General features: G+C 41.2%; 1 protein-coding gene across 1 annotated transcript in view; it reads left to right on the top strand.

Moving 5' to 3' along the window:
- LOC121554153 (histidine N-acetyltransferase) overlaps positions 1-5,604 on the top strand; it is a 33,022-nt gene extending 27,418 nt beyond the window's left edge. The window contains exon 5 of the mRNA XM_041867617.2: positions 79-5,604. Coding sequence (XP_041723551.1) covers positions 79-411 — 333 coding nt within the window. The 3' untranslated portion in view covers positions 412-5,604. The remainder of the gene's footprint in view (positions 1-78) is intronic.
- Positions 5,605-15,945: the final 10,341 nt, after the last annotated feature.

Genomic DNA, 15,945 nt, shown 5'->3' with positions numbered 1-15,945 from the left:
GTTGTACTCCCATGGCTGAGGCAGCTCTATACGAATTTCAAATTTCTCAAATAAAATGGATTAATTTATTCATTCAAGGACATCGACTGGATGGTGGACGACCGTTACACCCCTGCCGTGGTCAGCCTGTGCACCCACCCCTTCTGGGTGCCCGGAGGTCCTCGCGGAGTTGGGACGGACACATACTACCTCAACATCGACGTGTTTGGCAAGGACATAGGCCTGGTGCTCCAGCAGTTCCTGAGTCACCTGAGGCGCCACGCCACCACCCTGAAGGGGCACGTCATGTGCCAGATGTTCCTGGATCCTCCCATGTGGAAACCCATGGCCGAATTCTGTTGCCAGACACTGAATGTGGAGCTGGTGAAGGAATACACGGAGCAGTGCGTGGTCGAGTCGGATATCGTGTAGCCAGAGTAAGAGGAACGAGGAAGAGGAGAGGCAAGATGGAGGAAGAAACCAGAGACCCAATGAACGAACGAACCGCATTCTCTTTAGAAAATGTAATGGAAAAGTTCCCCAAGAAACTTCGGAATGATTGGCAACAACTTCCCTAAGCAACTATAGCAAAACACCTCAGAAGCTGCATCATATTTGCAATATGTTTGATTCGAACACTACCGCTAACAAAGATATTTTACGAAAAAAAGGCAGTTACATGAAATACTTTTGACTAATTAGTTTGAATTAGTTTCGCACAGTTTTTTACCATTCAGTCATTTACACAAATCTAACTCTTAACAACAGGATGCTAATGTTATTCCTTTAAAAAAGAAAAAAAGACAAATGCAAGCTAGCTTGAAGTATATCATGCCTTTCAATCCTTTTTATGTAAATATAAAGTATAAATATGTACACATTCTGAATTGCAAATTAGTCTGCACAACTCTTGAGGCACTTTATTAAACCATATGGGCAGTTGTGCTAAAGTGCAAGTGATGACGTGAGGAGGAGAGGAGTCGGTTAACTTTTAGAAATAACAGAATATAATTGATTTAGAACGCATCACTCCCATGGTAACGGTAGAAATCCTTATGGACCTATTCTATCTAACACCAAATCCCAAAATACTGTCGAACAAACAATAGCCCTTCAGTGAATCTTACAGAGCATTTGCACGCTTATAATTCACACAAAATGGCTGAAACGGAACAGCTATAATTACACTTAGCTTATAACACTAAAACATGGCCAGTTTGCTTTTAAAACAATGTCATTTTTTTAAAACAATTGCTCAGTTGTTTTTGGTTTTTATATTTTTAAGCACTTGATCATTATTGCTAATTTATTATTACTTTTCCTTGTGTACTTGAATGCAACCGTAGTATCTAAAGAGGTAATATATTATCAGTAGAAGCTTTCTGGAGGCTTTCTAATACTTAATGTTCAATCTAAGCTTACTCTATAGTACATTGCTAATAGTGTGAAAAGGGGAGCTGTACTTACGTTACAGTATACCACAAAGACTAAAACAATTTAACTAATATAGTTATTATTGACTTAACATTAACGACATTGTTCAGTAGCTAGAGAAATATTTCAACGGTAAATGTCGCCATCGCAAATATTAGCTGACGACCTTTGTAAAGATTGAATCCTAGTCCCTCATCAACATAGACTCAGTCATCAGACATGCTGTGAAACAGCCCTCTGAAACCATTCTAAGCTTCGTAGCCACTCTAAGATGCTTCATAACCCCTCTACAGAGCTCCATAGCCACCCTAAGAAGCTTCATAAGCTTTGGCACTTGGTCAGAGCTCAGCTAAACAAATGGGACACCCTTTGCGCTCGAAGGTTTCATAACCACTCTACTAAGCTTCGTAGCCTCTCTAAGAAGCTTTATAAGCTTTTGGCTCTTGAACGTTCCTTTTAAGACATGATGCTCTTGACATGACATAGCACTGAACAAGCCTACATTGCAACCCCCAACATTAGACTAAAACCACTACAGATCAGTTACTGGCCACTTCATTGACTCCAACCTGCCCTCGTTGTAAAAGGGACCTTGTTGTAAAGGATGAAATGGACGGAGGAAGAGAATAGCTTTACATTTTTTTGGTAGACTGATCCGTGGTCTGTCTGTCTTTCTGTGACTCTAAAGGATGAACACAATCACTTATGATAAATTAAGGATTTAGGACTGGATCGATATCGGACAATGGACGAGATGCCTGGAGAAAGTGGAATGAAGAATGAAGCAAATTATATACCGGATTCCATATTCGTCAAAACGACAACAAAACAATAATTCGTCAAGGCTGACGATGATTTCCTCAGTTCTCTTAGAAGCACTTCCTACTTTTTTCACCGATCGAAGAAGCAAACCTGGACTGACCCCCCTTTTTTGCTGTGGTGGCGAGTCGTGAGGAAGACAAAGATTAAGATGAAGATGTGAGTGACCTGACTCCAGTGGTGAAGAGCAGAAGCAGTACACAAGCATTCCTACCCCACCCCACCCTTGTCTCTAAAGGCATTCCCCTACACAACATACAAAACCCCACATGAAACCCCCAATCAAATCATTTCTAAGAAATTCTCCATAATATGGGAAGGTGGAGCTTTTCCTCACAAGCACGTACAACCCCTCTCTCTTTCCCTCCCTCTTCATGAATAGATTAAAGACCAATTAAAAGCCACTGAGTTTAAAACAACACTATGTAGGTTATGTAAAACTCTTGGCTGGTCAAAGCTAAGGATCCCTGGATGTACTGTCATATCCATGCCGACCAGCTGGTGTATGTAAATGGTCTTGGAGAGCTTGCTGCTTGCTTTCCTGCTGCTGGTGTGTGCCCAGGAGATCAGATGATGGGGTAGTGTTATAAACTCATGTTATAAACTTAACATGAAGAATTACTTAACTTATTGTTCATAACATATACAGAAAACCGCCTAGTTAAATTTGTCCCTTTTAATAAAAAAAAAGCTGGTTTGAACAATTCAGAAGAGAGTAATCGTTTTGAATTGACCTTGGTGGTGGTTGGACATTTAATGAATAGAGCTCAGTGTATTTACAAAAAGGTCACTGAGCTGGGAGAATAGGAACTAATTTGGCTCTCTGATAAGACAGAATAGTATATCCCTGTTTAACATTTTAAAATCTCCAGTCCAGTCCACACCCAATATATGTGTCGGAATGGTCTTTCTGTCTGCACGATTGGCAAATGGAAAGCAGTTCTACTGTTCCTCCCTGTTCTCCATATCTCGCCATGGTAAAGATGGAGCTTTCAGTTGTTAAAAGCATCTGAGTGCGAGTGAGGAGTGTGGTCTTATAATTCCGCAGTGTCACGGTGGTGGTGGTGGTAGTGGTGGACTTTGCATGGTCACAGACAGTGTTGTATTGTATGACTGCCAATATACCCTGCAGAGTCCACAGACCGACTGATCCAATGGCTTTACAAGACCATATGGCTAGAATGGATACCAGTAGACTGCAGCACGTCCAGGGATACGACAGGTTGGAGGGTGTTTGGTTGGAGGGTGAACACTCCAGGTAAACATACAATCTCTGATATGATGCACACAGACATGCATCAAATCCACACAAAAGGAAATTCCACCTTCCCAAAGATTACTCCCACAGCCTCACCACGCCCTTGGAATCTATTGCCCAAATGCCCACTATTTGCCCACTCAACAACATGTTCTAATCAATGTTGTATCCACTACTACGATAGGGACAAGGTTGTTGTCGTACAAACTGCCTCAGTCCGCAACATACCCATCCAGTAAAGACTATATATCCCCGCTATTCTCCATCTTCATACGGACTATACATTATGGTTTTATCTTAATGGTTGTCTGGTGAATTGGTGGTTTGTCACTGTCACCTGGTATATTTCTATACTGTATATGTATATATTTGACATACAGATATATGCACAGTATTTCAGGGGGATGTGAATGTTGAAATAAGATGCAGTAGGTGTGTTTTTGTCTTGGTACTTCTTTGATGGTTCCTAAGGGTATGTTTTATTGTGTGTTTGAGGGAAAACTCAAAGGAGAATGTTTGGTAGAGATCCAAAGAGATTTGATTGGTTATAGAGTGCTCCAAATCTGATAATTCCAGACTCATTCCAGAATTAAAATAATTCCGGGCACTCTTAAAAGATTATGTAGCAGTACAAGTCATCCACTGTTCTAAAATATAAACTCTCCTTCCTCCTTTGTCCCCAAGCCCACACAAACACAGCCGAGAGAATGAATGGTGTCAAACCAACAGCCTTGGGAATAGATATGATGGACATGGTCTATCTTTAATGGTTTCCTAAAGCACTGTTTATTAGTATGTGACATGCACTTTGTAAGCTACTGTATGACTATGTGGTAAACCAGGAGGAGGATTCTTAATACTATAGCTCTCCCTTGATTAGGGGTTCTTAACACAATGTGGTTACTGTTACTGTACTGTGCTACCATTGAGTCGGATCTCGGTCTGAGGACGGTAAAGTAAGTGCTTCGTTCAGCCGATTCATTGGCTCTCTGCTGCTGTGATAATGGCGGGGAGGGCAGCCAGTGAAACCGAAAGGATGTAACATCCGTCGTTCATAGTTCAACTGAACGACTGATGTGTTCTGTCGCGCTGTCATCGTCAATGTTAATCAGCCACCGTTAATCAGACACCGTTATGGTTGCCACGGTTACGTGACTAAAAGCAAAGATTAGATCGCCGCTATTAGTTAATAATTTATCGTTATGAATCTGTTTGCATGCTTAATTCTATATTGGCTGATTAAACATAAAAATGCTATTTTCCCCCAAAAAATTATGTTTTATTAATTAAGACGTTATCGATCAAGTTTGATGTACAAACCGTACTTCATTTGATGGCTGGTTAACATCTAGCTGTGACTGTGTGTTCTCTAATTGTACAAATGTATGCGGGGGGTGGTTTTCCTTTTTTTTATACTAATTATTTCCTCTTATATACCTTGTATTTTTCCACCCATCCCATTTTTTCATTTAAATTCCTCACCGCTTTTCACCTTGTTCTTAAAACCGTCTCAACATTTAATCTCTTTAAATCTATATTTGGTCATTTTGAATGCGGACACACTGACAGGATTATAAAAAGCCTGAGCTGAGATGAAGTAGATGAATCAGAGAGTTGTTACAGTTGTTAGCATTTTGTCTGGCAGGAAACATGACAGGTGCCATGGTGACATGGTTGAAACAGAGGGGAGGATGTTCAGAGAAGAGCTTGTATTGATAACATAGCCTGATCCCAGATCTGTTTCATTTTGTCTGACAGGAAGCATGACAGGTGCCATGGTGATGTGGTTGAAACAGATGGGAGGATGTTCAGAGTAGAGCTTGTATTGATAACATAGCCGGATCCCAGATCTGTTTGTGTTTTAGCCAACTCCTCTTTCTATGATAGTCAGAGAAAGTTGGCTTAAGCACATACTGATCTCAGGACCATTATAGTGGCTAATCCTAGTGGTAGCTATGGCTATGCTTGGTGGTGGAGAAGGAGAGATTAAACGGAAACCCTCATCCCTCAGTTACGAAATGGCTTTTCACTTTATTTTCGTGGCCTGGTCGCGAAGACAGACGGGGGACAGGAGGGAGCTGGAGGTCATAAAGAAGAGGGGGATGGGGGAAGGAGAGAGGGAAGGAGGGATGGTGTGGGTGTTGTAGAGGAGGAGATGAGGGTTGAGAAACAGGAGTCTCTCTGTCTCTTATTGCATTACCTAAGAGGCAAAACCAGAGGACGATGGTTACAGTAGGTTACAGAACCCTGAACAAATTATACAAAGCTTTGTAGCCACACTAAGATGCTTTATAACCACTCTATGAAGCTCCACACGGTAGAGTCTGAACTTTTACCCACATGTATGTGGGTAAAAGTTCAGACATAAATGTGGGGGAGACAGAGATAGCAACAGAGAGGGAGCTGTGAATGACAACAGAGGACCAGGCCGGTCAAACTATTTATACCTAATACATTTTTATATATCCACACTATGTACCCTTGTAGTGTCTAGGGCAGAGCTCTCCAACCCTGTTCCTGGAGAGCTACCCTCCTGTAGCTTTTAGTTTCAAACCCAGTTGTAACTAACCTGATTCAGCTTATTAACCAGCTAATTATTAGAATCAGGTGTGCTGGTTTACGGTTGGAGTGAAAACCTTGAGGACGGTATCTCTCCAGGAACAGCGTTGGAGAGCCCTGGTCTAGAGTCAGTGTCAGTGGTGTGAGTGATAGATTGTCACGAGTGTTTACATCTGCTGTCCAGGGTAGCTAGAGAGCCAGGAAGTGAAGTTAAAGCTGATTTCCTGTGCTGAGCGCTGTGCTGTTCTGTCTGCAGACTGAGGCTGTGTCCAGAATGACAAGCTATTCCCTACATAGTGCACTCTTGACTAGAGCCCTATGGGGGTCATAAGTAGTGCACTATATAGGGATTAGGGTGCCATTTGGGACGCACACTCAGTGTCCTTTCCAAGCTAAAATACAGTTGGCTTATTGTTTAATCCTGTATGGTGAGAGCCAGCAAGGTTTGTATTTATATCTATAGACTAACTCCACATGAGATAGAGTTGAAGGCCCATCACCTGCTGATATTAGGATACATGATACAGTAAGGCCCCTTAAACACACACACACACACACACTCACTCACACACACACACACACACACACACACACACACACACACACACACACACACCACACACACACACACACACACACACACACACACACACACACACACACACACACACACACACACACACACACACACACACACACACACACACACACACACACACACACACACACACACACACACACACACACACACACACACACACACAGGCATGAGAGTCTATTCCTCTCCTAAACTGCTTGCTGCTTACCCAGTGACATTTAAGAGGCTACGACGACAGCTAGCTAGAGTTTCAGCTGGACTTTCTCCCCTTTGGGTGTGTGTGGGTGTGTGTGGGTGTGTGTGTGTGTGTGTGTGTGGATGCGTGCGTGTGGGTGTGTGTGTGTGTGTGTGCGGGTGTGTGTGGGTGCGTGCCTACGTGGCTGCGTCTGTGTGTGTCTAATCTGTCGATGTGTCACAGTGTCTGGTTGCACAGGGAGAGAGACAGAGACCCTTTTCAGACAGATTTCTCAGCTGCTTGTGAATGGAAAGACTCTGGCTGTGTCACAAATGGTACCATATTACCTATGTAGGGTACTAAGTTTGACTAGGGCCCATAGGGAATAGGGTGACGTTTGGGACAACAACTCTGCTAAAGAGAGAACAGGGGGAAGGGGGGAGGGGAGGGGGAGGGGGGGGGGGAAGGGGGAGGGGAGGGAGGGGAAGGGGAAGGGGGAGGGGAAGGGGGGAGGGGGAGGGGGAGGGGGAAGGGGGGAGGGGAAGGGGAAGGGGAGGGGGGGAGGGGAGGGGAAGGGGGAGGGGGAGGGGAAGGGGGAGGGGAAGGGGGAGGGGAAGGGGGAGGGGGAGGGGTTAGGAAAAAGAGAGAGAGAGTTTTTCAGATGCTTGTTGTGGGTACCTACAGTACTGTCTAGTTTTATGGCTGTTGGAAGCTGTTGCTGCTGGATGTGGTTTTGGCTGAGTGTTCAATAAGGATCTACGACTGCGTCCTGAATAGCACCCTATTCCCTATGTAGTGCACTACTTTTGACCAGGGCCCATAAAGCTCTGGTTAAAAGTAGTGCACTATATAGCGAATAGGGTGCTATTTGGGACTCACTTTGGTTGTTGGAATGGAGTCTGTTTTGAGGGTATAATGGCATGAAAATTGTCATTAATGGTTCAATTATGGCTTAGCTTGGAATGGATTCAAACAGCTGTCTCGTGCAGTCATTGGGATCGAGTAGCCACGAGTAATGTAGATGTACACACACACACACACACACACACACACACACACACACACACACGCACACGCACTTGCAACATATGTAACACACAGACATACACATGCTTGCACATTTAACACACATATACTGTAACAAAAGTGGAATTTTTCATAATCCTGTTTTTCTATATTTTCTAAATGAATAAAAGCACCGACCCTAATGCATGTTTTGTTATGGCCTTGTCGACTTGAGAAAGCGGCGTTGAATTTATATTTCCTTTTCTTCTCAGTTTTTCATCCATTCATTTATTTGTTTTTTCTCCTCCTCTGAACCCTCTGTATTCAACTAAAGGTTCAGTTAAGATAAATCTTAATCTATGACAAAGATTAGGATAATTTTGTACCTCCATTTTGTCTGAACCTGGGAAAGGAATTAAAAAGAAAAGCACCAATGAACCCTTGATTGCCTGACTACTAGCAAATGTAAAGTCTTTGCCAAATTATAAATTAAACTAAAACCACCATCAAAACAAACTGTAAACAAATCTGAAAAGACAAAACAAAACTGAAAAGGCAACTGGAATTAATCAGTGGGTACAAGCTTTTTAAGTCTGTTCTTCTTAATGTCCTGCTTAGGGGAAAAACTAGGGGGGAAAAACAGTGAAAAAACCCAAATCTAATCTTACTACTTGGCCATACTGCAACATGCCGTTGCCTCTTCTGTGAACAACTACTGTATTTGTGCCTTTGTGCAATTATCTCTTATATTACTGTTGATGATAAATACTGTAAGGAACATGAGAGTGGTAGAAACCATAGGAATAGAAACATGGCCGCTGTTACCATTGATTTGAATGGGGATGGCCGTTCTAGGAATTCTATTTCTATGGGTGAGAAACGCAACTGGACCTTCTACCCTATCTATCTGTTACCATGCACACAGTATAGCCTCTGTGTTGTGATAGCTAATCGTGCTAACCGTGTGCTACGTGCATGTTATCCAACCCAAAATATCATCTGACTGTCCTGCATATACAGTACAGAAATATATGTGGCCTGGTCACATTGTAATTTTGTACGTTTGAACAGAGGTTTTAGATGCTATATGCAAGATAAAAACAAACACTAAAACACAGTTTCCGGTTGCGTCTCCACACCCAAGTTCTGAAAACATTTTAAGGGGGAATTATTTTTCTGTAACACCAGATGTGGAAGGGGGGGACAGATTTCTGTGTAACACCAGACATGGTCATTCAGTGAGTTCTCATTTACATTTACATTTACATTTAAGTCATTTAGCAGATGCTCTTATCCAGAGCGACTTACAAATTCATTCAATTCAATTCAAAGGCTTTAGAGCTTTGTGATCAAATAGTCCACCACCACATTCATTCCTCAGGTGTTGTTGAGTGAAAACTCTTACTCCTTTTCCTTATTTCTTTCTTTTTCACATCCAAATATGTAAAGAAAAGAAACAGCATTATATGATATTATTCCCCTTATTAGGTGGAATCCACCTGAACACTGGGGTGTTTTGGGTCTAAACGTCAGTTAAAGTCCTACCAAAGACTTCTCAGATGGTCTCCCAGGCAACGCAACAAAGTCCCATCTGTCAATCTATATACTATTGTTATCAGAATCAGCTTTGATGATCTATGATAACAAGGTCCAAACACAGCTTCTCTGTACGACATACTATACAAATCCTCGTAAATGTACCTGTACAGAAATGGAATTATTCCAATAACTGCTGTGCCTGAAACAGATTTAACAATAATTAGAGAGATTTTGAGATTTTGAGATTAGATATATCTGGAGACGCCAGATAAACAAATTAAACAAACAGACAGCTTAGGTCAAATACATGGCCACTGTTGTTCATGATTGTTTTAAATTTTCAACAACAAAAAATATTCACACTTACCTTGCCAAGCTTTCACTATATGGGTCCAACTAAATGACCAATGTCTGAATAAACATACATACCTTATATAGAAAATGCCCAGACCTTGACCCCTGCTCGGAACCACCAAGGTCAAAGGTCATAGAGCAAAGGTTATGGTTCCGGTGTTTTCATTTAGCCCTTTTTCCTTGATATGGCTGCAGCTGTCGAGTGTCCCCTAGAGTTTCACGATTATATACAGACGCACAGTACAGTACGAAATATATTGTGCGTTGAAGCCTATATGTCATTGACTCACAGTTATAACAGGTTATAACCTATAATCAGGTTATACTGATCAATATATGCTAAAATTACAGGATCCTGTGTGATAAAAGACAGGATATATATTTATTAGTCTCATAACTCTACAGTTTTAAAATCATTTTAGTGAGACTTCTTATTGGATTCACAGCTGTGTGTCTGTCGAGGTGGTAAATACAGTGATCATGCCATTCAAATGTATGTTGGAAATCTGGAAAAAATGTATACATTTTTTTTTCTTGGTCTTTTTATTTGTTGTAATATTTTATTTTATACCCAACTTTCTCCGCTTATTCTCAAGCGGTGATTTGGAGAGAAAAAAATGATTGAAAAACCCCCATTACGTTTTTTTATTTTTATTTATTATTATGATTATTGATTATTATTATTTTTCAGTTTTCAGAAGATACATTTTTTTGTGAGACTGAGAGATGCAAAACTATTTTAAATACAATACTTAAAAAAAAAACGTTACCATCTACGAGAGATCTATGAGACGTGTTGTTTTTCTCCAATTCGGATGCAAAAATGTGTGAATGTTGGGGAGTGACGATTGGTATGGCACAGAAACATGTGGCTAGGTTTACACAGAGTCCAAACACACTCAACATAATACTTAAGAAACATCTCTTAAGACAATACTTAAGATACTAATTAATACGATTTTAGTATTTTATTTTTACTTTGTCTAGGGCAGTATTTGTTCCTGTTTTGACCTAATGTTCGAGTTATGCATTATTTTAAAGTTGTCAAAGCTAGGCAGGTTAGCTAGTATTATTAACATTGTCAAAACTAGGCAGGTTAGCTAGTATTATTAACGTTGTCAAAACTAGGCAGGTTAGCTAGTATTATTAACGTTGTCAAAGCTAGGCAGGTTAGCTAGTATTATTAACGTTGTCAAAACTAGGCAGGTTAGCTAGTATTATTAACGTTGTCAAAACTAGGCAGGTTAGCTAGTATTATTAACGTTGTCAAAACTAGGCAGGTTAGCTAGTATTATTAACGTTGTCAAAACTAGGCAGGTTAGCTAGTATTATTAACGTTGTCAAAACTAGGCAGGTTAGCTAGTATTATTAACGTTGTCAAAACTAGGCAGGTTAGCTAGTATTATTAACGTTGTATAGATATTAACGTATAGACTTAGGTATGGGACACAAAGGTAGAAGTTAATGTTAAATAACACACCTCACACACACACTCACAAAATGATTTTTCGGTGTAAACCTAGCCATATACTTACATGGAATACAATTTTTTAAATGCTGTATAATCGTAAAGTGATGGCTACAAAAGTGGCAGTAGTAGTATTTACTGATAAAAAAAAATCATTTTGAATTTTGCTTGCGTTTATATAATATTGTTGTAGTAGTAGTAATACTGTAAAAAATGTGTGCATTTCAACATACCTCCCCTTCTCTCCATTCTCTGGATAAGTAGTTTAACCAAGGACTTTTTAACATCTACAAACATATAAACCTTATTAAGTGTATATTGCAACATTGTTAAAGACAAAACAGCCGTGGAACACAGAAACTTTGTGTAACTATAGAAACTATTGTGAAGTCATTCTAACGTTGTGATGATAACAGTAAACCTAAGTCCAGGCTGTTTATGTATGTAGTAGTATTTGAGTAGTATTTTTGTAGTAGTATATTATGAGATGAAGTAATGATGAAAGTAACTAACAGGGCCGTAGTGCATATTGTTAGAAAATGAATCTCAGCACTACAGACTGACGTTTTCAGAAGGTCTTTGTTGATTGTTTCTTTATGATTATTTTTGTTATTTTTGTTCTGTTTAGATTTTGCCTTTGTTAGATGTTGTTAGCTAAAAAGAAACAAGTTTAAAAAACGAAAACAACAAGTGCATGCCAGAATGTTAGGCTCTTTCTATATATTAAAAGAGCTCACTTTTTGTGTTAGTTACGGAAATTTACAAGGACAAAAAAAAGAAAAGAAAACAAGAGAAATAAAGGTGGGGTGGTGAGATGTGTGTGTTTTACAGGGGCACAAACAAACAAACAAAACGCCAACACAACGTGAGAGTGTTATTACGCACCACAATGTACAAACACACAAACATACACAGATTTTCCCCCCAAGCACTTATAGCCTATCCATGGAACTTAATTGACCAAAACTGGCACATGTATAGGCTTACATATATCATTTTCTTTCTTTCTTTCTTTACATTTTACATTAACATTTTAATAATCTAGAGTGATTACAGTTAGTGCCTTCATGTTAAGATAGCTAGGTGAGACAGCCACATATATCAATCATAGTAACTAAGTTTAAGAGTGTGTTTACATACAAACACACAAACACAGTAGAATGTTGTGTGGGTTATAAGAATCAACGTTAAGTTGGGTAAAAATGTTTTTTAAACCTTGTCTGAAATGGTGACGCTAAAAGCGGCTTGATGGGTGGATGGTTTCTGAAATGGTGAAACTAAAAGGGGCTTGATGGGTGGATGGTTTCTGAAATAGTAAAACTAAACGGGGCTTGATGGGTGGATGGTTTCTGAAATGGTGAAGCTCAAAGGAGCTTGATGGGTGGATGTTTTCTGAAATAGTGAAACTAAAAGGGGCTTGATGGGTGGATGGATGGTTTCTGAAATGGTAAAGCTAAAAGGGGCTTGATGGGTGGATGGTTTCTGAAATAGTGAAGCTAAAAGGGGCTTGATTCGAACAAGCAACCTTTTGGTTACTGGCCCAACGCTCTTCACCGATATACTCTTAGAAAAAAGGTTGTCGCTATAGGATTTCAGGTTCCAGGTAGAACCCTTTTTGGTTCCAGGTAGAACCCTTTTGGGTTCCATTTAGAACCTTCTATAGAAAGGTTTCTACATGGAACCCAAAATGGTTCTACATGCAAACAAAAATGGTTATTTAAAGGGTTCTCCTATGGGGACAGCAAAATAACCCTTTAAGGTTCTAGATAGCACCTTTATTTCTAAGAGTGTAGGCTACCAGAGCTGATTGTCATTATTTTACATATTTAAATGGGAGACAATGGTACTCAAGCAGTTCATATGTGGTAGAGCATAGAGAGTCACAGGGTTGGGTCGAAACCATGAAAAACCAATATGATTGGATTTTTCCATCAAGGTATCATTAAAAATACACTGTGGATTTTGGGTCGCGCATGCACACACAGACACACGCTTACACTTTTGGGTCCCAGCCTTGGCCCTAACACTGGGTTTGATAGAGCTATTACTAAACAACAGGATAGCCAAACACAGCGGCATATACGCCTCAGGGACACGGTTGATGTTGGAACTCAATGTTTAATGCAAATGCAAATGCAAAACAAGAGGTGGTTGAAACACAACAATACAATACAATGGCACAATTACCACATAGCACAAACTGGGACTTATATCAAAGGATATAACATGTTATAAATAATTATATAGAGGTTATAACAGGCTATATAGAGGTTATAAAAGGGTTACAAGGGTTTCCTTGTCATTATGGTTTGCAATACAAGCACACTGTATGTCAGGGGTTCCATGAGTCAGGGGTTCCATGAGTCAGGGGTTCCATCAGTCAGGGGTTCCATCAGTCAGGGATTCCATGAGTCAGGGGTTCCATGAGTCAGGGGTTCCATCAGTCAGGGGTTCCATCAGTCAGGGATTCCATCAGTCAGGGGTTCCATGAGGCAGGGGTTCCATGAGTCAGGGGTTCCATCAGTCAGGGGTTCCATCAGTCAGGGATTCCATGAGTCAGGGGTTCCATGAGTCAGGGGTTCCATCAGTCAGGGATTCCATCAGTCAGGGGTTCCATGAGTCAGGGGTTCCATGAGTCAGGGGTTCCATCAGTCAGGGGTTCCATGAGTCAGGGGTTCCATCAGTCAGGGGTTCTATGAGTCAGGGGTTCCATCAGTCAGGGGTTCCATTAGTCAGGGCTTCCATTAGTCAGGGGTCCATGAGTCAAGGTTGCTGTTGGTCAGTATTTGTCAGAAAAGTCCTGTAGCGACAGTACCTGCCCAGCTACTTTGGGTAGTCAAATGTCGTTCCCTTTTTCTTTGACAAGAAAATCAGTGTGTGTTGTGCTCTCCCCGACCCAGAAAGTAAACAAATAACCCCCCCCTCCCCCACCAAAACAAAACAAAGCACAGAGACAAGGACAGTGGGTGTATTTAGTCCTCTGGTTTGTTTTTTCCAGGTGCCTAGTGTGTGCTGTGTGTGTGTGCTGTGTGTGTGTGTTGTGTGTGTTTGTGTTATGTGTTTATGTGTGTGTGTGGAGCTCTTACCAATGCCTCTGTGACATGATCTCTCTCTCTCTCTCTCTCTCTCTCTCTCTCTCTCTCTCTCTCTCTCTCTCTCTCTCTCTCTCTCTCTCTCTCTCTCTCTCTCTCTCTCTCTCTCTCTCTCTCTCTCTCTCTCTCTCTCTCTCTCTCTCTCTCTCTCTCTCTCTCCAGCTCAAGCCCTATCCAATTCTCTCTGTGTCTATCTTTATTTAAAAAACAACAACCCACCCACACATCTAAAGATATCTATCTGCTGTATAGCACTGTTAAATAACACAACACCACGTGTTAAGGACAAGTTGGCAGTTTAATAGAAATCCAAAGCTTTGGAATGGTGCCTATGGTATCCTCTCTGCTGAGGTGGTGGGTTGATTTAGGGGGAACAACAAATGGCTGTGAATATTTGACAACATGCAATGACCAGATCACACTCCCAACCACCCACACACATACACACACACGCACACACACACACACACCACACACACACACACACGTACGTCGCACACACACACACCTGCCTGGAGAGGGTTGGAAAGAAAGGGAGAATGACAGAGAGATACATCTATAAACAGAAAGAGGTAGTGAAGGTAAATACTTTATTTTGGGACAGAGAAAAGGGAACTACATGAGAGAAGGTACATTATTCTAAGACGGTTGGGGCAGCGCCATATAGTTAGAGCAGGGTTTCTGAAACTATGGGTCGGGACCCAAAGTGGGTCCTGGGCATGTGAGAGGTGGGTGACGAGTTATGAGAATGCATCTATAATCACACACTATTTATCCTTAATTTGGGTCGTTGAAGGATGATTTGGGTCACAGGAGGACAGGCAATTTCTCATTTGGGTCTCGAGCTGAAAAGGTGTCAGAACCCCTGATCGTTTAGAATGTTTTATTTTGTTCTAATTCTAGACATACAGTTAGATAGCATTATTTAAATATTCTCCATTTAATGTTAATGTTGAGCTAACATGGCTGCCATAGAATGTTGTAGTGTCATGTAAATGCATCATAATGCAGAATCCTCAATGTCCCAACTCTCTAAATACATGGCTCCGGTGTTTGGGTTGGGATAACCAGTAGACTAGGGTTTCTTTCTAGTAAGAACAAATGGTGTCCATGTTTGACAGGTGGGGCTAGAAGAGGCTGATCCACCAGGGCCAGCTGACCCCACCTGCTCTAGAAAAAGACCCCAGATGGTGGCCCCCTCACTGGGGAGAGACAGACAGGCAGTACACTCCCACAATCCTGAATCTAAACCCAACCACCTCTACCATGGTACAGCTAATACACACACACACACACACACACACACACACACCTACACACACACACACACACACACACACACACTGGAGAAAGACAGACAGAGTCCTTCCCTAACCTTGACCCTAACCCCCCCATAGAGCTAAAAAGCTATAGGTTCAAGATCCACCTCAAAGATTTTAGACAAATGTTCTTCAATTACCGACAGTCCAAGGGGTCCACTGGGTGTGTAGACTTTTGTGTCCAACAATTTAACCAATCATCACATCCTCTCAGATCAACAGGCTCCGAGACAGCTTCTACCCCCAAGCCATAAAACTGCTAAATAGTTAATTCATGATTACCCGGATTATCTGCACTGACCCTATGCACACACTATATACACACTCACTGATACACTTTTATATG

The sequence above is a fragment of the Coregonus clupeaformis genome, chromosome 39 (assembly GCF_020615455.1).
Source record: "Coregonus clupeaformis isolate EN_2021a chromosome 39, ASM2061545v1, whole genome shotgun sequence".
Classification (NCBI taxonomy): domain Eukaryota; kingdom Metazoa; phylum Chordata; class Actinopteri; order Salmoniformes; family Salmonidae; genus Coregonus; species Coregonus clupeaformis.
The sequence above is the reverse complement of the archived record's forward strand: the minus strand, read 5'-3'. Positions and strand labels throughout refer to the sequence as shown.